This window comes from Megalops cyprinoides, chromosome 6 (assembly GCF_013368585.1).
Source record: "Megalops cyprinoides isolate fMegCyp1 chromosome 6, fMegCyp1.pri, whole genome shotgun sequence".
Taxonomy (NCBI): domain Eukaryota; kingdom Metazoa; phylum Chordata; class Actinopteri; order Elopiformes; family Megalopidae; genus Megalops; species Megalops cyprinoides.
Window position 1 is genome coordinate 4,385,004 of NC_050588.1, and position 25,375 is coordinate 4,410,378.

Sequence of the window (25,375 nt, forward strand, 5' to 3'; positions counted from 1 at the left end):
TAGTGTAACAGTTTGGCTCTGCCTTGCCCAGCAAAAATGCAGCGATTCAGTAGATACAACAAAAACATAAAGATTGCATTTTGATGTTGTTATAGAGTTACTTAATTTGGCTTGGAGTCCAACGGAGAGATTGTACCTGGCACAGGGCCGAGGTTGTTGACCCCCTGTGTGGACATGATAAAGGGAGAGACAAAAAGAGGGAGATGGGGTGGAGGAGGGATGCTGTAAAAAGCTGACTTGGAAAGGAAGTGGTGAGTGGGATTTTTATAGTTGTAGACGGGACCAGTTTGTCTTGTTTTCATTGATTGCATAGGGATTGTCTGTAATTTCTCCTCCTGAATCTTCGTTTGGAAATTCAATTGATTTTCATAGAGTTTGGCTTTGTCTGATCCACCAGAGGATTACTTATGCATTCCAAATGTAGTCAGATGTGTCATGTGAATGGATGCATGGAGCATCTGATGACTTCACTGACCTCAACATGACTGTCACCTAAGGCTGTATGGTCTGGCCTCAGAGCGGGGGCAAGGCACACAAAGAGGAGAGAGTGAGAGCGGCGTTTTGGATAAGCTTCACCCAAAGGCATGGCGGGGACCAAACAAGGATGGGTCAGAGGTACATGGGGTTAGGCACGGTCCACTCTCCCCATACCTCACTCTGCATCTGGGAACACCTCACCATTTTCAGCATGTATTCTTCTGAGAAAACGTGTGTGTATAAAGTGACCCAAGTACCCTGGCTGAGTACAAGCCATAAAGCACCTCTCAGTAAAATATTTATATTGTGCCAGGAAATCCAGGATGTCACACCTTCTCCCTTCTTCCTCTTCACTTCCTTGTCAAGACTGTTTTGATCTCTCATATTGCATTAATTAAATGAGGAGTCCACTCATGTGTCCACCAAGTGGTCCTAACACTTAAACTTGAGTGACAAGCATGCCTCCACAAACGAGATCTGAATCAGAGTGTAAATGGTATCTTCACCTGATCTGTGAATGGCCCGTATTCTCCCGGGATAGAGGGAGTGAAAAGTAGACATTGGTTTAGCACTGCCTTGGAGATACTGAAGGAAGTGGCTGCATAAATGACTAAGATATCCCAATCTCAGGCATGAACACCTCATATTTTGTGTTCAAATCTGCAACTTCTGCCCCTGTGTAACGTGATAAATCACTTCCAATCGTGACCTTTTTCTACAGTGGAAAGAATGTGAGAAACTTGACTCACAAACTCAAGCAGCAATTACAATAATTTTACACACATTCCAAACTAATGGAGCTACTTGTTCATGGATCACAGTATTATTACCAGTGTTCATTATCAGAGTAAATGATTATGTGCTTTTTGTAATAATCTGATGCCAGGTTCATCCACTGCTAATCTAACATACCTTTGATGTTGATCACAGTCAGGCATAATGTAGACTGCAGCCAGGTACAGACAGTCTCTCTCCATGGCCAACTGGCTTTGGGAGTCTAAAACGGAACATGCTCTCCGACTAAGGTGAGCCCTTTGGATGATGCCGTCCCATCCTTCAGGGCTCCTCTTTGTCTCTGTCTTACCTCTCTGGTGGTAACAGGTAGTCTTAGCAGTCTTATTCATCTTTGCTTCTAGTCAAAGCTGGTTTAATCCACCTATATGTGCTGAGTGATAGAGCTTCATATTCTAGGGTAAGACGTAAGACAAGGACAGCAAGTGGAATGGGCACCTATTGTTGTCCAGAAGTATGTTAAACTGCCATTGGACTCTTGAGGGAGGGATCGAATGACAGGTAGGGAGAGAGGGACAGGTATATTGGTTTCCCAGGTATGGTGCGGAGCTCAAAGCTGGAATGTCATTAACTCTGGATATGGAGGGTGAACCCAGCTGTGCAGTTCTTTCAGAGTTATTCCTCTTCCCTCCTTCTACAGTCCATGTTTGTACCTGCCCAATGCCTTAAACCACCTAGCCCTTAAATCTGCTATATTTGCCTCATTACGCTTGTCACTGGCTTCAAAGATAATCCAACACAGCCATATGACCCTACTCCTTCCCCAAAAACCCCAATGTCTCTGACAAAGACAGTGGCTGAGAAACAGTGCAGTGGGACACAGTGCATCCTGTGTGTCCTTTGCAGCTGAAAACGTTGACTGCAGCATTGCTCTGGATTGTGGGGATTGTTGGGGTGTACGTAGTACTCAGGATCTGAACAGAGGAGAACGGACAGATTCTTGCTGGCTCTAACTGCCAGCCTGTCATTAAAATAATTTAGTTTTAACCCATGTTCTGGTCATTATCATCATCTTAAGTATCTTAATTACTGTTGGGTGGCCTGCTTTTATGGGCAGGGCAGCCAAAATTAGACTGTGGATATTGAAGATAGGCATCTTCACTTTTGGCTTGAACCCATGTTTTTTTCTGTTAATGAAGATTTTTCGACTGGATTTCAGGGAGGTAGAGACAACAGACCCCCAGTGCAACTGCCTGTCTTTCTCTCCCTTAATTAAACTCATACAGCTTAACCTGCTCACCTGCTCCGATCCGAATCGCCATCAACTCATCACTCTCTGAACCAAATGAACTCAATTACCTATGCAGCCTCACATCTCCCGCTGTTTTCACAACCCATAATCCTCCCACTGCCACAGTCTTGTCCAGGCAATACCTGTAGAATGTCCTAGGGGGTTCAAGCTACATAGGAATTAAATTGCAAGAACTGTCACCAGCTGTGCAAGTACCTTGGTAAAATTTCTGAACCTCTGAACCTAAAAATGACTCATACACAATCCTTTTTGCTTGTTTTCTTCTTCTGTAAATCTAGTGGATGTTTGGAAAAATTGATCTTTTTCACTTGTATGGTGGACACATTGTAGAATGCCTTAACGACCAACAGAAATGAGAGCTGGACCAGAACAGCAACCAATATGGCAAACAATGCACCATGACCGTTCTATTTTGCATTGACTGTAATGGTGAAACTGCTGACTTTTGCAGAAAATGTGTAACATCAGTTATCATCATTGCTGAATCCATAATACATAGGAGGGCGCTAGCAACTTATATTAAATTCCGAAGGAAGCAGAGCATTATAAAACCTTCCCCCCGCTTTGTGCATGCTCTTTTCAGAGTAGGTTGCCTAGCAGAAAGTTGAATTACATGCACTGTGAGCTAGCTTTAAAAATGTCTTTGTGTACAGTTTGCAATTATATTAAGCATTTTGATGATTCTAAGGAAGGGGAATGATATTTTCTCATTAGAACATCAGTCTTCTACATCTACATCTAATCTAATCTAACACTACTACTAGCATGCAATAGCTGGTGGACTCTGTATAACAAGTGACAAATGAGGCATGATGATGGCTGAGCAACATTAAAAAACAATCAAATGTGCTAACATTAACATGATTAGCACCATATGTTAAGCTATCTAATGTCATGGTGCTTCAGAGCATAGCAAATACAATGAATGTACTGTGAGACTTTCAAAATGCAACAAACAATTTGGACTCCAATGTTTTGACAAAGATACACATTCAAAATGAAAACAGATCCCTTTGCTCACCTTCATTTTCTTCATTAACTTGCATGTTTGTATACCCCCATATTAGGGGTGGACAGTATAAATGGTATAGAAAGCACACGGGTATGAATTTGCCCTACGGTATGGATTTTGACTATAACGTGCTGACTGGTAGAGTCTTCACAGATCTAGGTGTAACTTCATGGAAAAGATACAATACTACGCTTTGTCTAAAATCTTATCTAAAATCTTTGCTGGCCTGACAGTGATTAATCTTTTCTGAAGCAATAAAATATTGTCCAGGACACTGTGAGCCCGGTGGCTGTGTAGCCTATGGGACACTGTGAGTTTTGGCTACTGTCAGACGCGCACCCATTTTCTCTCGCTCACACACACACGCACACACACACACACACACATACACAAAGCAGTAGCCTAACCTCACAAAATGTAGCCTACATACAACGATGTGACAAAACCCTTCAAAACCCCTATGTTCCACTATAATGTCCACCCATTAAAAGTCTATCTGCATGTTATTTTCTTTTAATAATAACGTGCTATTCTCTTCCCATTACTCTTGAATTATGCTATGCGTTGTGTGTGCTATCAGTTCATTATATTGTATAAAGAAGACGGATAGGACGTCCTCACAGGCCAAGCACTAGGGATGAGGGGAAATTAGTGTGCACATGCAGGTGAACACGACGTTCGGGTTCATCTAATTGCAAACTGTCACGATTCTTAGCTGTGGATTATTCTCGGTCAGAAGATGTGGGTAGTTGCAAAAAGATTGCTTTCTTCTCGTTCGTCGGAGTGGTGAGATTGCAGGTTGCTCCTTTTTTCAACCATGGCTTCTCGCTCCTTCTTTGTCACAAACTTTGACTTTGATTGCAATCTTGATTAACTTTACTCATATTTCTATTGCTTACTGGACATTACGACTCTCATAATTTGGGGGTTTTAGGGTATTTTGTCACATTTATAAATGTATATTTTGTAGGGGCGTAAGAAAATATTGATACACTTGAGTATTGCATATTAGTATTATGTTTGGTGATACTGTATCGATTCTCAAAAACACTGTATTGATTTTTAATTAATAGTTTACATGCAAAGATTTGTGGCAGACAGTGGTTCATTTTGTGTTGTGTTTAAACCCCGGACCTGTTAGGGCTCAGGCACGGACTCAGACGCAGACCACACATACTCAGGTTCCAAGTGGTTTATTGGAATCGTAGGACAAGAGTGTAATGGCACAACAGGCAAAGTCAAAGCCAGGCAGGCAGTCCGAAGGCAGAGCAGGGATCAAAAAACAGGAACAGGCAAGGTAAACCGGGTACGCAGGCTGATCAGGCAATCAAGGCAGGGCGGCAGACAGGGACGAGGTCAGAAGTCAGGCAGGAGTCGGTACCGAAAGCAACAACAGCGAATAGTCAGGCGGGTAGGAAACGGACGAAAACTAAATATATATATATATATATATATATATATATATATATAGCTTATCAAAACAATCAGAGACAAAGGTTTTGTATTTTTTTTCTATTTATTATTGCAGTTTTGCACAATAAATGTTCTTAAAACACCTCCGTACTATGTGAAATATGTCCTCGTAATACAGTTGAGTACAGTAATAGGTGCCATGCAGTTGCCATACCAGTGCCTTACCCCTTCAAAAGCATTTATATTGAAATTTTAAGAAAAATGAATATACTGTGATATATACCGTTACTGTCAGTGCTTCAAATTATACTGTGATATAAATTTTAGGCCATAGCGCCCAGCCCTACCCCATATATTGTCAAATATTTTGGAGATGGCTGAATGAGGATGCAATGAGGATTTTATAATGCCTGTGAGTATATTTAAAAGAAGCCAGGGACAGCCCACTCTAATTTAGATGTATAGCAAAGAGGCCTTTGAGGTTCTGTAGAAAGTAATGTCCATCTTCAGTTGTGATTGATGTTGCCTGTAAAAACTAACACCTCTTAAGCACATGTACAGTTGAATATCTGGCAAAATAAGCATGGCTCCTGTATTATTGATTAAAGATTTTATTTTAATAACACTACATCAAAATTATTATAGATACAGTAAGCTATAGCAAATGGGGTGCACTCTCAAGATAATGGAGAGCATTGATGCTATAGTACTGCATGAAGCATGGAGAGCTATGATCATCTCCAGCTCAGTGTTGCAGGCCACAGTATCACATGATTTCTTGTCTCATTGATTTCTTGTTTACATGCCTGATAGCATTAGATGACAAAGTGTTTCCACAGTGATGCTCTGCCTACAGTTTTGCTAATTATTTTATGCATTGATCAAAGTGATGGACAATGACAAAAACACTTTTGGGGATGGGGGTGTTGGCTCAGTCTCCACAAGTGTGTAATCTCCCCAAAGTATTATTAGGTTCCCATATGACATGTGTAGCATTGATGTGACTGGAATATGCAGTCTAAGAGCAGTACTTGCACATATTGGTGTGTTTGAGTATGTGATGAAATATGGAATCTGACCTCTGTAAATGAGCGGTGCTGATGAAATAACGCATGGGTGTCCGTCTCTCCTCTGGTTTCAAAGAGCAGAAACTCAAGCCGGAGGCAAGGGTGTGATTACAGTGGCTCAAGGGCTTGTGCATGGGGCTTTTTTCAGCTCAATTTAAGTGCACAGTTCACCCCAAAGCCCATTTAAAAGTCGTAAATCTCTGTTACCTCACAGCAAAATAAGTAGACGCACAAACCCAAAGGGTAATGACAGTTCTTCAGATATGTTATTTGTGGTAACTTTTCAGCCTGTGTTGTTGTGAGCATTTATTTCATTACACATTTCTATTTTTTAGTGCGCTGTACAAAAGAGGCAGTAATAGCTTTTCCAGATGCATAAACACACACAGCACACGCAGGCACACACACACACACTATAAATCATTTTTGATTTCAGTTCAAATTAAAAACCTGTATTTTTCTCTTTTTTATGTAATTTGGGCACCATGTTGTCTGAGGATTCTCATTTTTGACAACTAACTAAAATAAGCACTTAAGTACTCTGTTTATATGAAATTGCTCCTTTGCAGAACTTAACCAGGCTCCAGTCCTGCTTCTACACCTCTGGAATATCATTACGATTATATTTAGACTTGCCTTTGATGTCAGTGCCTGATTGGATTGAGGTCAGAAACATTTATGTACAAATAATAAGCACATACACACACATGGATTCATAAATACCCATGCACATATGCACCAACACACACACACACACATGCACGTGTGTGCAAGCTTCTGAATCAAACCTCTCCTGAGATGAGATGCAGCAGGGGAGCCCCGGTGGTGTTCAGAAGCTCCTCCCAGTCACAGATAACTTGCTTAGCATGACCTACAAAGGTCACAGCACACAGCAAGGAAGGCACATGTCTTTTGGATATTTATGTACTTTTATAATCCACTTATTTGTCTTACGGCAAGTTTCCAACATCAAATAGCGTGCCTGGAGTGCTGTGTACACAAACACCCTTTTCAGTCAGTGATGGTGTTTGTTACAGCACCCGGTGTGGTTTACGTAGGACTCTGGAGCATGGCAGAGTCACAACGCAAAGTGTTGAAAGCATATGTTGCCCATGGAAGTAAAGAATGGGACTGCAGGAGACTTCCACGATGAAACGATAGCCACCACTAAGCTGTCCGTGAAGCTCTGTCTGGATGGAAACTTAGAAGACTCTAGAAAAATCCACCTTTAGTGAAACAGGGAACACATTTCTCCAGCTGCTCCCCCTTGTGGATATGCGCTATGCAATTTCCATTCTCACTCTGTTTGCAAATGTTTTCAGTCCACGATGGAAATTATTTCTGCTGATTGGTGTGGAGTTGTCAGGAGCTATGCCTGGTATCCATATGCAAGGAGATTTGTTGGGTGAGTCTTAAAACATGGCAGCTTCTTAGATAAAGGGCCATCAACAGGCTGCCGTTCAGCAGAGCTTGAACCCTGACAGCTCAGCAGGAGGCAGAGGGATATATCACAATGATTTATATCTGACGCTGCTATTTGAGGAGGTTAGCAAATTTCAGAATTTATATATCTGGATTTGAGCTTAAGACACCGGGGCACCTAGTGCAAATATCATTCTTTATTGGAGGATCTCAAATTTCCACACAAGGCGCAGAAGGCACTTTGACATGCGCTTCCAGTATACAATTCATGGAATGATAATAAACAGGCCAGTTTAATCTTTGGTTTGGGTGTGGAGGCAGCAGTTAAAGTCTAGGCAGCATAGACAGGGAGGGCCCTACTAAGGGTCTCCATGCAGGCAGCATTCTGGAGCTTTCTAATTCCCCTGGCTAAAGAGGTCCAATTACATTTACACCTGAGCATTTTCTATAATTGGGCATGAGTGTAGCCTTAAACTGTGATTTATCATTTGCATAAGTGTAAAAAATTTTAAACTGGGATAAATTTGGCTATTAAGTCATTAAAAGCAAAGGCTGAAGTAAATAATTTGCACATACAGGGAGCTTCAGAATTGAACAGAGCAGCAGTAGTCTGACAGAAGATTTGACTTAAGTCAGGCAATTTAGACCAATTAGACAACTCCACTCAATTTACCTTAAGATCCTTGAATTCAGCTGTTGCATATTTTATAGTTTTCCTGTGCCCATTGTTTGTTTGTGTTTTCCCTTTGAGAAATAATGAGGTCCATATGGCTATATATGCATTTTTGAAATCCAAATTCAAGATTTAAAGTGTGTTTTTTATGAAATACTTATTTTGCATGTATTTAGATATTTAAGCTAGATATTTAGTTTTGCATAATATGTATTACAAACTAATATTTAAGTTCAGATATCAAGAAACTCAAACGTTAGATTTAGCTTAAATCCAGGGGAAAAAGTGTGAAATGTTTGCGTTGCATAATACGCTGGACGTCTCGCATGTATGTGTGTTTCGTTTTGCGACTGCTTGTGATGAGGTGCCACTTTGTAAAGATTAGAAGAGCATTGGCAGTCTGGTGAAGGCAGTGCTGATGCCCCCCTGCCGTGCAAGAGACGGGAGGGGAATACTGAGAGGCTCGGGCGTGCTGAGATTGCCTCTGCAGTAATTGGCTTGCAATTGGATAAATGAATTGTCCATTTCGGCAGCCTTGCTCACAGCTGAGTGTAGAGCAGAATGTTCAGCCCGGGATGGCTGACCAACCTTGTGGGGATGAGAGAGAGGGAGTGAAAAAAAAAAGAATAAATAACATGAATAAGACCAAAATCCATGATATTTCAGAAAAAAAAAACAGATCTCAGGTAAATAAATGCCATTTTACTCTGGGCAAAACTACCCTAGAGCACACCTCCAGCTACACATACCTAGGAATGATTATCAGTGCCTCAGTGAAGTTTGACCTGACAGTGACTGCTTTAAAGGAGAAAGCACACAGGGTATTTTATTCCATAAAGAGGAGCCTCTATTATTTAAATCCACCAATTAAAATTTGGCTAAAAATTTTCCAGTGTCATTCAGCCAGTTGCTCTTTTTGGCAGTGAGGTCTGGGGCCCCATCACAAAACAGGATCACACAAATTGGAATAAACACTCTACTAAAACCCTGCATGTAGAATTCTGCAAAAACATTTTGAAATTACAAATAAAAACTCAAAACAATGTATGCAGGGCCGAATTAAGTACGTACCCACTGGTTATCAATATACAGAAAAGAGCACAAAAATTCTGGATCTAAATGAAACACAGTGATCCAAACTCACTCTATCATAAAATCCTGAAATATCAAGAACTGAACCCGGAAAAGAGTCCCCTCAGTCAGCTGGTCCTTAAGATCACTGAGCAGGCCAACACCACCATCAGTCAGCTTCAGGACAACACTGCAATAACAATTCTAATGAGCGTACACCAAATTATGAAACGCCTGAAACAGGCTTTTTTGAACACTTGGAAACACACACTAAAACACAAAACAAAACTGAATATTATAGGACTTTAAAAAGAGATTGCACCCTGGCAGAATATCTGACCACTGTCAAAAACACAAAGCAGAGGCAGATTGATCACAGTGATCACAACATGGCCATTGAAAAGGGCCAGCACAGGCAAAACTGGCAGGCCAGGGAAGACAGGCTCTGTGAGCACTGTGATACAAGAGAGGTTGAGACAGGCATCCACTTTCCTCTGAAATGTACTAAATACTCCCATGCAAGGGCAACAATCCTTACAAACATCACATCTGTCCTCGCACATTTCACACAACTGACTGGCTCAGATGAAATGTCAGCCATATTAGGAGAGGGGCCTGCAGCCCCACTACCAGCCCAGTTTGTGGCTGTTAATTTTGAAATGTATATATTAATGATAATAATGAATTAATTTATAATGTATCAGTTTATAGTTTACTGTTGGATGTTCTTGTTGGGCTGATGGTTGTTTGCTGTTTGTCAGTTTGGCTGGTATATAAATGTATTTTCTGATCATTCGTATGGTTGTTTTTAATTATTTGCTTTATTGTTTATGTTGTTGCACAGCACTTCTCTGTCCCACCAGTATAGCACCTTTGAATCTGAATTTGAATTTGAGATTGTGTGTGTTTGCTTGTCTGTGTGTGTGTGTGTGTGTATGAGAGAGAGAGAGAGAGAGAGAGAAAGAGAGGGGGAAGAGAGAAAGAGTAGGAATGAGAGAAGGAGGGATCCCGCTCCTGGTATACTGCCACTGACACAAAGGTGGGTAGTGTATCCATCACTCAATCATCACTTCAGTTGTCTCACATTGTCTGTTGATCAGTGCACTGGGCATCTGATACTCAGGGTATCACTAAATCCGTATCAGGCCTGGGTTATCATTAGATTGCATGGCCAGTCGGCATGCCAGTGTTAGTCACTTTGTCGATTAGTCAGTGTGAAAGGCACTCGCTTAGGGCATCAGGCAGTAGATTTGTGTTAATGTGCTGCTAAACTAGAATTCAAACACTGGGGGTGTGCACTGCTGCTGCAGCACTGATGTTGCTGAGGCATAAAGACCTGTCCTATTCTGGCACATTCTTTACTGTACATCTGTCTGTCTTCTCTCTAAGGCTGAATACAGTAGGTGAAAAACCAACAATTATCAGGCTCTGACATGCACAGTCACACTGACAGACAGGCAGGCAGACAGACAGACAGAGAGTGCCTGAAAAAGTCTAAAATCCTGGGAAGCACAACTGCCCAGTGTAAACAGGCCATACGTGTGCTGCCCCCAGCGTTGTGTCAAACCGCGATCCAGCGCCAAATTCAGCTGTAAAGACAAAGGTGTGGAACAGAGTGCTGCTGTGGGTTAGGGAGAGTCCACGCTATGAGGAGGAAGCAGTGCGAATATGCACCGCCATTTCATTCAGAAGCCATTTCATTCAGATGCCATTTCATTCATAAGCCATTTCACTGCACTAAAAAGCCACCTTGGTCGCAGATTCAGATTTCTCCAGCTGCCGTTGTGAGAGTGGTAGATCTTTGGGGTGCCTTACAGCTGAAACCCCACCCCCACCCCCTGCAGTGTCTCGCTTTCCCAGTTATCTGGTCACAGGTGCTTGCAGAAAGTCCTTGGAGGGCTCGGTGTGGGGGAGGGGGGGTCTGCTGCCCTCTCGCAGCTTTCTGGGTGGGGACACCTCTGCCAGCTGCCCTATGAGTTCTCAGCTGCAGGAATTAGAGAACTCAATGCCAACCCCCCCAACCCCCCAACCCTCCACCCCTTTCCTTCTGTTCTGTTTGCTGTGTGGTTCTTATAGCCCACTTAGAGTTAGGAGGTATAGTATAGCAGATATGCTTTGAAACTAATCCTGTTTTTAAAATTGTCCTGTACAAGTCTGTTTCTCCAAATGTATTCTGCACTGAATATACAGATGCTTCTCGACTTACGATGGGAATACGTCCTGATAAACCCATCATAAATTTAAAATATCGTAAATTGAAAATGCATTTAATACATCTAACTGACCGAACATCATAGCTTAGCCTAGCCTACCTTAAACGAACTCAGAACACTTACATTTGACTACAGTTGGGCAAAATCATCTAACTCAAAGCCTATTTTATAAGAAAGTGTTGAATATCACATGTAATTTATTGAATACTGTACTGAAAGTGAAAAACAGAATTGCCCTCCTCTTCTTCTTCTCACCAGGGGCAGAAGACACAGATGGGCATTTGTGGACATGATGGGATGCGAAAACACAAAACACAATATCCAAAAAACGCTGGCAACACAGTACACTGTAGAGTATCGGTTGTTTACTCTTGTGATCGCGTGGCTGGCTGGGAGCTGCAGCTTGCTACCGCATATCGCTAGCCCAGGAAAAGATCAAAATTCAAAATTTGAATTATGGTTTCTACTGAATGTGTATGGCTTTTGCACCATTGTCGAAAAATCGCAAGTCGAACAATCGTAAGTCGGGGACCATCTGTACTCTAGTTCTCTTTGAACAATACATCACCATTATATCAGTACACATTACAGTACACATTAATCATACTGGCACGGTTTGGCAAAACGTTAGCCAGTGTCGGATTTTGATGGAGGGCGTCTGAGTCACAGACTTCAATCCTTGGTGTTGGAATGAACACCCTCCAGGAGAGCTCTGTAAGTGTGTGTGCGCACGTGTGTGTGTGTGTGTGTGTGTGTGTGTGTGTGTGTGTGTGTGTGTGTGTGTGTGTGTGTGTGTGAGTGTTTTGTTTTTTTTTGTAAGGTGCATGTGAGATTCCTTCTCCATTCGCGTTTTTCACAGCTCTCACATTTTCCTGAATCAATAACCATGTATAGAATAACGGAGCAAACTACTGTCAAGGTCAAGCCTGAGGCCACTGCAGCACTCAGAACCAGAGCTCACATGTTTAGACCTGAGCATTGCTGCTGGGTGCGGGCTCGAGCCTTAAGGGGTTAAATAATTCTGGAGGGAAGGTGTGAAGGGGAGATAGCAGAGCCGGGGTCAATACAGTCCTGCCTTCACTCCCGTGATCCCTGCACAATCCAATAAGCTATTACGTCTTGATCGATCTCTTCCTCACCAAACATTTGCATTAAAAACAGAAATGGGGAGAGAATAAGGGAGAAATTGTTTGCCAGGAGATGGGGAAGGAGAAGAAAAGAGGGGGAGATAGGGGAGAATTTATGGAGTTTGGCTGGGACTGAACGCTGAACGGGCTGTGTAGCAGACTGTGTTAGGTCAATAGTTTATCCCATTGCTAGGGGAAAACATCTGCATCTGTGCTTCTGGATCTGCTGTCCTGTAAATCAGTTATTACCAGCTGCAGTGCAGCCAATTGAATTACAAGGTGATGGTTTACTAATGTGGGGCAACCAATAATAATCAGGCTCTGACATGCATAGTCGTGCTGAGAGACAGACAGACAGGAAGGCAGACAGACCGGCAGGTAGCACAATTTCCCACAATTTCCTCTCCCTCTCTGCCTGTGCACCTCTCCCTCTCAGCCCGTGTTCCTCTCTCTCTCAGCCTGTGTTCCGCTCTCTCTCAGCCTGTGTTCCTCTCCCTCTCTGCCTGTGTTCCTCTCCCTCTCAGCCCGTGTTCCTCTCTCTCTCAGCCTGTGTTCCGCTCTCTCTCAGCCTGTGTTCCTCTCCCTCTCTGCCTGTGTTCCTCTCCCTCTCAGCCCGTGTTCCGCTCTCTCTCAGCCTGTGTTCCTCTCCCTCTCTGCCTGTGCACCTCTCCCTCTCAGCCCGTGTTCCGCTCTCTCTCAGCCTGTGTTCCTCTCCCTCTCTGCCTGTGCACCTCTCCCTCTCTGCCTGTGTTCCTCTCCCTCTCAGCCCGTGTTCCGCTCTCTCTCAGCCTGTGTTCCTCTCCCTCTCTGCCTGTGTTCCTCTCCCTCTCAGCCTGTGTTCCTCTCTCTCTCTGCCTGTGTTCCTCTCCCTCTCTGCCTGTGTTCCTCTCCCTCTCTGCCTGTGTTCCTCTCCCTCTCTGCCTCTGTTCCTCTCCCTCTCAGCCTGTGTTCCTCTCCCTCTCTGCCTGTGTTCCTCTCCCTCTCTGCCTGTGTTCCTCTCCCTCTCTGCCTCTGTTCCTCTCCCTCTCAGCCTGTGCCCCTCTCCCTCTCAGCCTGTGTTCCTCTCCCTGCCTGCCTGTGCACCTCTCCCTCTCAGCCCGTCTTCCTCTCTCTCTCAGCCTGTGTTCCTCTCCCTCTCTGCCTGTGCACTTCTCCCTCTCTGCCTGTGTTCCTCTCCCTCTCTGCCTGTGCACTTCTCCCTCTCTGCCTGTGTTCCTCTCCCTCTCTGCCTGTGCCCCTCTCCCTCTCAGCCTGTGTTCCTCTCTCTCTCAGCCTGTGTTCCTCTCTCTCTCAGCCTGTGTTCCTCTCCCTCTCTGCCTGTGTTCCTCTCCCTCTCTGCCTGTGTTCCTCTCCCTCTCTGCCTGTGCCTCTCTCCCTCTCTGCCTGTGTTCCTCTCCCTCTCAGCCTGTGTTCCTCTCTCTCTCTGCCTGTGTTCCTCTCCCTCTCTGCCTGTGTTCCTCTCCCTCTCTGCCTGTGTTCCTCTCCCTCTCTGCCTCTGTTCCTCTCCCTCTCAGCCTGTGTTCCTCTCCCTCTCTGCCTGTGTTCCTCTCCCTCTCTGCCTGTGTTCCTCTCCCTCTCTGCCTGTGTTCCTCTCCCTCTCAGCCTGTGTTCCTCTCCCTCTCAGCCCGTGTTCCTCTCTCTCTCAGCCTGTGTTCCTCTCCCTCTCTGCCTGTGTTCCTCTCCCTCTCTGCCTGTGTTCCTCTCCCTCTCTGCCTGTGCCCCTCTCCCTCTCAGCCTGTGTTCCTCTCCCTCTCTGCCTGTGCACCTCTCCCTCTCTGCCTGTGTTCCTCTCCCTCTCAGCCTGTGTCCCTCTCCCTTTCAGCCTGTGTTCCTCTCCCTCTCTGCCTGTGTTCCTCTCCCTCTCTGCCTGTGCCCCTCTCCCTCTCAGCCTGTGTTCCTCTCCCTCTCAGCCTGTGCACCTCTCCCTCTCTGCCTGTGTTCCTCTCCCTCTCTGCCTGTGCCTCTCTCCCTCTCAGCCTGTGTTCCTCTCCCTCTCTGCCTGTGCCCCTCTCCCTCTCAGCCTGTGTTCCTCTCTCTCTCAGCCTGTGTTCCTCTCCCTCTCTGCCTGTGTTCCTCTCCCTCTCAGCCTGTGTTCCTCTCTCTCTCTGCCTGTGCACCTCTCCCTCTCTGGCTGTGTTCCTCTCTCTCAGCCTGTGTTCCTCTCCCTCTCTGCCTGTGCACCTCTCCCTCTCTGGCTGTGTTCCTCTCTCTCAGCCTGTGTTCCTCTCCCTCTCTGCCTGTGTTCCTCTCCCTCTCTGCCTGTGTTCCTCTCCCTCTCTGCCTCTGTTCCTCTCCCTCTCTGCCTCTGTTCCTCTCCCTCTCTGCCTGTGTTCCTCTCTCTCTCAGCCTGTGTTCCTCTCCCTCTCTGCCTGTGCACCTCTCCCTCTCTGGCTGTGTTCCTCTCTCTCAGCCTGTGTTCCTCTCCCTCTCTGCCTGTGTTCCTCTCCCTCTCTGCCTGTGTTCCTCTCCCTCTCTGCCTCTGTTCCTCTCCCTCTCTGCCTCTGTTCCTCTCCCTCTCTGCCTGTGTTCCTCTCTCTCTCAGCCTGTGTTCCTCTCTCTCTCTGCCTGTGCACCTCTCCCTCTCTGGCTGTGTTCCTCTCTCTCAGCCTGTGTTCCTCTCCCTCTCAGCCTGTGTTCCTCTCCCTCTCTGCCTCTGTTCCTCTCCCTCTCTGCCTGTGCCCCTCTCCCTCTCTGCCTGCGCTCCTCTACCCCCCTGTTTATGCACCTCTCCTTGTCTGTCTCCTGCTCTGGGTACGGTGTAAGGTTACGCGTGGGTTCCTAGCTGCAATAACAAGCCCATGCACGGTGTGTCCGCACTGCAGGTCGTTTAAGAGAGGTGATTATGGCCCCACATGTGCTGTGGGATTCCTGGCATGTCATGGGCCTTAACAACATGTAAACCGCAGCTCCTCTCCTTCCCCACAGGTCCCTCTGTCTGTCACTCTCACTGACAGTTATGGTTCCACTGGGACCCATAGAGAGCAGGGTACAGCAAGATACACTCAGATACGGGAATCTTTTACCCCCTTCAAATAAAACACCCTCTTCCACACTGTGGCTTACAGCATTGCTGTTGTCATTACCAGCTAAATTTCCCCATGAGAACATGAAATGTTTGTCAGTGAGCCTTATATGTTGTGAAAATGTGTGGATATTGAAGTGGCCATTGCCAAAGTATGCAATCAATGCTTAAGTTCAGTTGGGGATGTAATCTCATTTTTCATGTTTAGAGTTTGATCGACATTTAGTGTCATCTGGAATGACATGAGAGGTCACAAAAGAGAAGTAGACATGGGATGGATCCAGAAATTAAAATAAACCTAGACAGAACCTCTCGTGACCATTCTAACCTCTGAGCCCCGCACATTAAACATGTTCCCTGGTGAACTAAAACACGTGCACATACACTAACACAGCTTGGCTCCACACACTGGCTGATTTATTATCTTAAAGGGCCCCCAAACTGTGTTTAATTTAATGAGGTAATTATAAGGGAGGTGGGGTTGGGGGCAATAATTTACTGTACGCATGCTGGCTGGGAACAACTCTGCATCAGGTAAGGTTAGTGCTCAGCTCACATGCATGTGTCTCTAGGGTGACATGCCGCATCTTATTAATTAATAGCTTATTCTAAAATACTGTTCATACCAATTGCCATACCCAGCCAAATTTAGAATAAAACATCACGGTTTAACACAGTTACGAATGTGAAGTTTAATGTAAAACCACAGCAACTAAGAAATTAATTTAGGTTGGCTTGAAAAGAAACGTTAAAGGAATAATTCAAGGGTTTGGGAAACCATTAAGAGAAGGAGACACAATATGCAAATAAATCGGCTTCTAAATTGTGCCAGAATAGTCGAAAATTTAAAATTCAGAGTCAGACGTGAAACTATCGACTCCTTGGATTGGTTGATTAGAAGGTATATAGGGACACTGAAACGCAGCTGCTTTTGGACACACGGAGTAGTCATTCGCTGTTTGGTGGCCGCGAACGGTGAGAGGGGAGCGCTGGTGAGGGCTGTTTGACAGTCTTTCGCCGAGCGGTAATCTCTTGCCTTCTCCGTCGGTGTCGCCGCCTGGGTATCTGCACCTACGAGGAGCCATGCATACTTAATAGAGTTAATGACGTCCAGGGCCTGCGGCACACGGATGCGCTCGACAGCAGCTGGGATTCGGCTGAGGCAGCATATTTGGCAGGCTCGCAAAGTCGCATTCAAAGGAACCCTCTCGCCGCGACCGAAATAGCGACTGCTAAAGATCTTGTCAGAAAAGGTGTACGTTACATACACACTGTGAATGTCGCGCAAAACGGTGATCAGCAGTGACACGAAGTAAACAATTCGTTTTACACTCAGCCATTAATTTACTCTCAAACTGGGCTCACAACGTTCCGTTGACATTGACATTGAAGACGGTGCGAGAGAGATGAGAAGGTCGAGAATGCAGAAACTAACGGAGGGGAGGGGGGAGGGAACGAGGAAGGCGAAGACGGAGAGTGGAAAATGACCGTGAAATAGGGGGAGAGGGGGGATGCGCTTCATATTGGGGAGAAGTTGATATCTGCAGAGATCCAGCTGTGAGACGTAAGCAGCTTAGCCGTACTGCTTGCCGCAGCTGAATCCTCAAGTGCAGGCTTTCTCAGAGACTTACCACTGACAGAAATAGCAGGCGAGATGAAAAAGAGCGAAGGGGGGAGACGGAGACAGGATGGATGACGTGGGAGGGATGCTTCTGTCTATGGGTGTTCATCTTTTCAGGAGTATTCTGCGCTGAAGACGCGTTTAGTCAACAGGAAAGGCTGATGGGTGTTTTTACAAGCTACCACGCCTCTGTAATAGTGGACAATAGCAGCTTGATGAACTCGCAGTTCAAGGAGTCATCAGAATTTGAATGGCTGACCTTGAATTTGCCGTACCAGTCGTCACTGCCAAGTCTTTCGCTTACTGTTTATTGATTTTGTCTGGATTTCTGTCTTGTAATCTGTCTCATTGTGACAGGATGGTGTTAAATGGAGAACACTTTGTACAATAAATCTGCTCGTTGCATTATACCTGCAGCACTGCTGAATGAAGGCTATTAATATTGCACAGGGGGAATTGTAATAGATGAATAGGTGAAATGAATATACCTGCAAGCTGTTGGAAGTATCATTTCTACTGCAGGTTTTTACCCAGCACAGTGAAATCTATGACTATGTGTACAGCATGGTCAGCTGTCTTTTTTAAATGCAAATTTATACCCGTAGGCATGTCTTGTCATGTTGAAAGGCTTGGGGTGCATTTTACTTGCCTGGGCTGTCAGCACTTCCACTCTTCTCCATAAGGTTCTGGATGTTATTGAAGGATATTAGAATACCAAGGAAACATAGTGGATGTGCTGAAAAAGACTTGATCACCCACAAAAAGATGAGCCTTTGGGATGAGTCTTCGGAAAGTCAGGATTAGCTGAATGATATGAAGAATGTGTTCTTGTACATGTTCAGTCTGCTGTGAATCCCCAGGAGATTATGCAAACATTTGAAAATTCTGGTTATTTTCACTTGAGTTTTCCTTTAACATGCTTCACCTGTGCAGTACATTCTGGGATGTTTTGAGGTAGTCACTTATTTGCCTTCTTTCCCCTCTGTCATATCACAGGCAGCATCAACCGGACGGGGGCGGTCCCGGCGTTTTTGCGCACCCCAACCGTGATCCAGCCCCACCTCGACATGAAGCCCTTCCTGCAGTTCCCCATGGAAACCCCGCCCCCTCCTAGTGTCGGCCTTTTCCACAACTTCAACACGGTGAGCTGCTGGAGGTTGTGTGTCTATGTGTGCTTTCAGGCCCAAACAGCAAACAGTGGTAGTAGTATGGTGTGATGATAATGGCAGTAGTGTGGTGTGATGAGGTAATGGTGTAGTGTAATGGTAGGAGTAGCAGTATGGTGTAATAATAAGAGTAGTAATACGTAGACAGTAACAGTCAGGACAGTAGTGAAGAGTAATGGTAGGGGGAAGTAGTTTAATGTAATGGTAGTGGCAGTTGTTTAATGTAAGGGGGTAGTAATGTTAACAATAAATTCTTGTTGTGCCCCATATCCAGTGCTTTGCATTCAATGCATATATGAACTGTCAAACTGTTGAATGTGGTTCTGACATCCACTGAGAAGGAATGTAGAATGTAAAACATTAGAAAAGATTTTACATTGAATATGAAACTACTGCATATTCAAAAAGGTCTTAACAAAACTGTAAGATATGTCGCATATCACTTGGAAACCCAGCACAGTTGCTGCATGGAGGTCGCCAAAGTGGCAAATAGCAGAAAGCCTTATGCTTTAATTATGTCCTGTCACCATCATCATCATCATCATCATCATCGTGATCATCATCATCAGCAGCATCGTTTTTATTATTTCACAAGGAGAAAGTTGTCATGCAAACTCAAACAAGCAATATACATGACATCAAATACAGAATAGAAATGTTGAAGCAGGGAGCAAAATTTGATTTCTGATTTTGTGAGCAGAATTTTCAGACAATCTCTATGCAATTAACGAAACCTAGACAAACTGGTCCCTTCCACAACTATAAAAATCACATTCACCTCTTTCTTTCTGTATCAGCCATTCATGGCATCCCTCCTCCACTGCATCTACACCCTTTTCTATTCCCCAGTTAAGATGTCCCATGGCCAGGTGTGACCCCTTTGTGGGACTCCAGATTAAAGAAAGTACCACACAACCTTCTCACTTCATATTTTTAAATTCATATTTGCTGAATACATATAAAGCACAGAAGTGCGGTGTAAGAAATATTGTTGCCCTTGCCTGTATTTAAAGGAAAAGGAATATTTAAGAGTAATTAAAAATACCCCAAAACCAGCTTTCAGAGTCTTGAATTCAACAGACTGATTGCAGTGGGTATAGATGAATGCTTAAATCTGGTGCTCTTTATTTATCCTGGGCAATCTGTAGCAGGAGCCTGATGGCAATAACTGAAAAGTGTGGTGTGGTGTGGTGTGGTGTAGTGTAGTGTAGTGTAGTGTAGTGTAGTGTAGTGTAGTGTAGTGTAGTGTAGTGATAGTATAGTATAGTATAGTAAGGTGACAGAGGTAGCATAGTGCATACGGAGCAGGACTCGTGACCAAAAGGTTGCCAGTTTGATTCCCCGCTGGGGTGCTGCTGTTGTACCCTTGGGCAAGGTACCCCAAATTGCCACAGTAAATATCCAGCTGTATAAATGGATAACATTGTAACTGATGTAAGTCGCTCTGGGTAAGAGCACCTGCTAAATGCCAATAATAATAATAATAGATGGTAATCACTAACAGAAAAAATGAATCTTGATGTTATAGACTTGTCTATGAAACAGTTCAGGGAGAGAGGCTTGTTGTTGCCCTGTGAGTTTTCCATTGGCTTTCACATTGTCTCAAGTTTCCAAACCAGCAAATGAATGACAATGTTAAAATAGACTCAATAAAACATTTATAAAAAAGAGATATAATGCTCTTGCTGACCTTGAAGCTGTTCAGCTTGCACAGGAAGAACAGCTGCTGCTGCCCCTTTTTACAGATCTTCTCTGTATTGATGTCAAAGTTCTGCTTGTTATCGATTATCATCCCCAGGTATGTATACTTGTCAACCTGCTCCATCACCTGGCCCTTGGTGGTAATGGGTTGTCACAGATTGAAGACCCACTTCTTCAAACTGTACCTAATTTTCCATACCGCATTTGAACTTATGTATATTATGATATTTTGACATTTCTTGTTTTTTGTTCTCATAATAATAGAAATATTGTGTGTAACTTTTCTACTTGTGATTCAACTTGTGTATTGAATCACATACATGTCCTTGTTTTTTGTGAGAACTTTTATGCTGTTTTGTGAAATGCACTTTGTTTCTGCACATTGGAAGTCACTCTGGATCATATGCTGAATGACCAAATGTAATGTGAATGTTGTGGATGAAGGGTGTGGCACCCGTAGCCAACCACAATGTCTTTGATCTTTGTGTTGTTCAGCTATAGTAAAAAATCCTTACACTATGTGACCAAGCTGCCCACAACAGAACCATGGCCTCCCCACCCTGTAGGAGACTAACAATAAATCAGCTGCAAACTTTATGATGTGTCTGTTGTCATGGCAGTTGTTGGTATATAGATATGTAGGGGAGGAGAAGGGGAGACAAACAACATCCTTGGGGGGATCCATTGGACACAATGAGAGCTTATTGGACAGACATCAGATTGAAGACAGAATTCACTCTTAGCCTCTGAGTTCTGTTGGTTTAAAAAATCAATAATCTAGCACACAAAAAAAAAAAAATCCATTAAAAAGTTGGCCACCAGCTTCTTGGCCAGGATGTGCAACTGAATGGTATCAAAATCTAAGGAGAAATCAATGAACAGAAGCCTTGCGTGTGTTGCGTTGCTTCGTTCCATATGTTGGTAGAGGAAGTGCAGATAGGTTGCAGTGGCATCTTCCACTCCTTGCTTGGCTTGGTGGGCAAACTGCAGTGGGTCCATGTAGCTCTAGGTCCTCTCAAGCAGCTCCATCTTGATCAATTTCTCAAATGGCTTCATAGCCAGAGAGGTGAGGGAAGCTAGTCGGAAGCAGTTTGAGAGCTTTGGGGTGGGAAACCTTTGCTAGAGGATTTGCTTTTGCCTTTTGCCCATTGATTGTGTCAAAGGCAACCCACTAGCATTTCTATAGTGCTTGATCACGCACATCAATCATACAATGAAATATGACCTGCCTTGCAGCTCATTTCCATGTCACCACACCATCATTTCCAATGCAGTTTGCTTGGCATATCCTACCGCTGTCAGACCATAAGACGATCATCAGCAGGAATATGGCCGATGTACTTATGTAGCTGGCCAGCAGAGGGAGATGTTGGAGAGGCTTTTTGGATGGATGCTAGAACAAATGCTCAAATGCAAAGAGCCATGTTAGCACAGTTGTGCTGAATGACTCACATAGATGTAGTCACATCAGTATTAACATGTACCAACGTTCACACACTTTTTATCTATGTCGTATTTATCTATACAGTGGTATAGATGGCTAATTAGCAATGTTGCCATGATTATTGATCAATGTAATATTAGAGGTATTGTAATGGAGCATATATAAGACACTTCTAGAATTTGCTATACACTATTCACAGTTCAATACACTGCGCATGTGCTCAGCAGATTCTGAAGGTATGAATGGTTGAGAGGAATGAGGATTCAAGCCCTGCTTGGTGTCAGTGATGAAGCATTTCATCTGTTCGGGTGAACCCGTTCAGTGGCTGAGGGGTAGGTTGGGTTGGACAAAAACACAGCACTGAAAGCATGCCACTGGGACCAGATCCCAGCCTCGGTCTGTGGGTGACAGGAGCGTGAGAGGCGTGAATAGCCCTTCTTCACTGTAACACAGCAGGGACCCCCCCCAGCTGCAGCACCCACACACACACGCGCGCACACACACACACAGTAAAATTAGCTCGTACACATGCATGCATGCACGCACACATGCACGTATGTACGTGCACACACACACACACACACACACACACACACACACACACACACACAAGCACAAGCAATTTCTCCGAACTGTGACCCTATTCTCACACTCTGTTTTTGATTGCTCAAGTTGGGGTTTGTGGCTGTTCTTTTGTGCAGTGGTGAATCTGTGTGCAAGCAGAGTGAGAATCCCCCCCCCCCCCCCACAGCAGTTTATCTAGTTCATTACATCTATTTTTCATTGTTCTGCCGTTGGACGTGCGGACGTAATTTAATGCCTCGTCGAACTTAGTGATCGTGTTGCTGGACCGCAGGATTTCAGCATGCTAATTTTACTGCAGCAAGCAATTGGCTTCTTACATGCTGCCTGCACAGCTGAGAATTCACCAGATTCGGTGAGATGCATGCGGGCAGTGAGGCTCTTCTATCCGCAGCATACCTGCACCAGCAGAGGCTGACTGTGATGCGTCTTTGCCTCCGCCCCTGCCTGTGTGAGAGTGGCCATAAATGGGTGACATGTCTGCTGGGACGTTAAAATGTGGCGCCCCGCGCTGGTGCAGAGCACTGCTCTTCCTCTTCCTCCTCCCCACTCATCCTCTTCATCAACCCTCTCCACACCCCACTGTCTCTTTCACTCTCTCTCCCTTACCGTCCCTCACCATCTTTGGCTGTTGCTGCTTTATACTGGCCTGGTTAGGCCGGGGGGTGTCTGGTCTGGAGGGCTAGTGCCCATTACCTGTCCCAGGCTGTGGCATCTTCTACCAAAACTGTACCCTCTGTATTTTATACATTAACATCAGAATGACAAGCTCCTCTTTATGTATTCTGCATTCTGCCCTTGACAGGTAGTGTTGTAAACTGGCCAGCATAAGACTGTCTCTGAAGTAAATAGACATTAGGGCTGGGACGATATGCTTTTGTCATGATACGATATTATCACAATACTTTGGTGCCGATTTGATTCGTACTGCGATTCCGATATATTGTGATTCTACAAGTAAGCAAATGAAGATATAAAATAGAATACAAGCAGCATTGAAATTCATTCGGGGCCAGAAATTGAAACTTTTCTAATATAATGCAAAGTGGGAAGACCAGCACTGTGGTTATGCACCGGAAAGGAAAACTACACTGATACACACACAAACACACGCACACACACACACACACACACACACACACACACACACACACACACACACGCACACACACACACACACAAACACACACACACACACACACACACACACACACACACACACACACACACAATAGGGATTGATGCAGCTGAAAGATCCAGCCGACACTGCTAAGAGAGGGGTGAGTAGAAACACCGGCACACAGGGGGGTGGGGGATGGGGGTGGTGTGCAGACTGTCTCTGAAGTAAATAGACATTAGGGCTGGGACGATATGCTTTGTCACGATACGATATTATCACGATACTTTGGTGCCGATTTGATTCGTACTGCGATTCCAATATATTGTGATTCTACGAGTATTGCGATTTCGATAGGATTGATAATTGCGATTTTTCTGGCACTATTTTTATTTGTGTCATAGTATTTAGCAGCCCAAGCGTTTAGAAGCGCCCTCTACAGGCCTGGTGGAATTCTCGGCCACTCTTGGCTCACATTTTTCAGTGAAAGCAATACAGCAGTGCAGTGCCACTATTACGCATATGACGTCACAGAAAGTATAGATTCTGGGAAGAAATATCAATATTTAGTATTGTGCTATAAAAAATCGCGATATATCATGAATCGATTTTTTCCCCCACCCCTAATAGACACATACCATAGTTTCCACACAAATTCCACACATTACCCAGTCATTAAGTAGTTCCATAAGCAACTTCAGAAATCAAAGACCTCTGTTCCACATTCAGAGCTGCAAATTGAGAAATGTCATTTTCAGCAGGGATGGGCTCGATTGGGCTACCCAGAGGATTTTAAAGACAGCAATGTGATGAAGCTGAACTTTATGTATGTAGAAATAGGAAGAGCGTCCTCTTTCTGAACTGTGCTGAAGGTCTGGGGGCTGAGTGTGTGTATGCCTGTGAGTGTGTGTGTGCGTCTACATCTGTAAGTGTGTGTGTGTGTGTGTGTGTGTGTATGTGGTTGTGCATATGTATATATATGTGTCTGTACATGCATGTTTGTATGTGCATGCATGGTTGTATGTGTTTGTATGCGTGGTGTGTGTGTATATGTGTGTGCTTGAGTAGATGTATTTCTGTTTGTATGTTTGTTTGCACACATATGTGTGTTTGCATACATATGTATGTGTGTGTTTGTGTATGTGTGTATATGCATAAGTGTGTGTGTGCTTGCATTCATGTGAGTGTGTACGTGTGTGTGTGCTTTCATTCATGTGAGTGTATGTGTGCGCGTGCGTGTGTGTGTGTGTGTGCATGTATGTGATGGCCCCACAGGCTACCACAATGTCAGAAAGGCACACCCACTGTAAGACGTCTGAACTGAAGGGCACCCAGACGCCACATGGAAAACTGGGAATGCCTGGGAGGCACTGAGGACTATCAGTTACTGTGTGGAACACTGTGAGTTTGGGCAGGGTGGGAGGGGAGGGGAGAATATGGAATTTAGTACAGACAAAGAAAGAAAGAGTGAGGTAATATCAGCAGAGAGGAAGCAAAGAAGAGAGGGGGCAGACGGCTGCTTTCATTCAGCATACTTAATGTAGCTAGGCAGGAGAAAGAGAGAGAGAGAGAGAGAGAGAAAGGAGGGGAGGAGATGGAGCAACACAGCTGAGTTTCAAAGTGGGAGAGGGAAAAAGAGAGAGGAAGGCTCTAGGTCTAAAGTAACAGTGTTTTAATAAAGGGAGGTTTCGAGTTAAGAGAAGGACAGAGCCTTACAACATATACAATCGGATTGCTAAGCAAATGAAGATATAAAATAGAATACACGCAGCATTGAAATTCATTCGGGGCCAGAAATTGAAACTTTTCTAATATAATGCAAAGTGGGAAGACCAGCACTGTGGTTATGCACCGGAAAGGAAAACTACACTGATACACACACAAACACACACACACACACACACACACACACACACACACACACACACACACACACACACACACACACACACACACAAACACACACACACACACACAATAGGGATTGATGCAGCTGAAAGATCCAGCCGACACTGCTAAGAGAGGGGTGAGTAGAAACACCGGCACACAGGGGGGTGGGGGATGGGGGTGGCTGGGGAGTTGGGGGGTGGTGTGCAGACATGGAGTGAACTGAACTTCAGGCTGGAATTCAGCTTCATAACAGGCTTCTAGGGGGTGTTATACAGTTATTGCATGTGTTGCCAAAGTAGTTTCCATAAGGCAC

The 25,375-nt window shown here is 44.5% G+C and overlaps 1 protein-coding gene across 2 annotated transcripts in view; it reads left to right on the forward strand.

The window, feature by feature from the left end:
* Positions 1–25,375, forward strand: part of LOC118779188 (zinc finger protein 385A-like) — a 100,460-nt gene that overhangs the window by 41,782 nt on the left and 33,303 nt on the right. For both annotated transcript variants that reach the window (XM_036531156.1, XM_036531157.1), the window contains exon 2: positions 18,159–18,304. In XM_036531156.1, the coding sequence (XP_036387049.1) occupies positions 18,159–18,304 (146 nt within the window). The remainder of the gene's footprint in view (positions 1–18,158; positions 18,305–25,375) is intronic.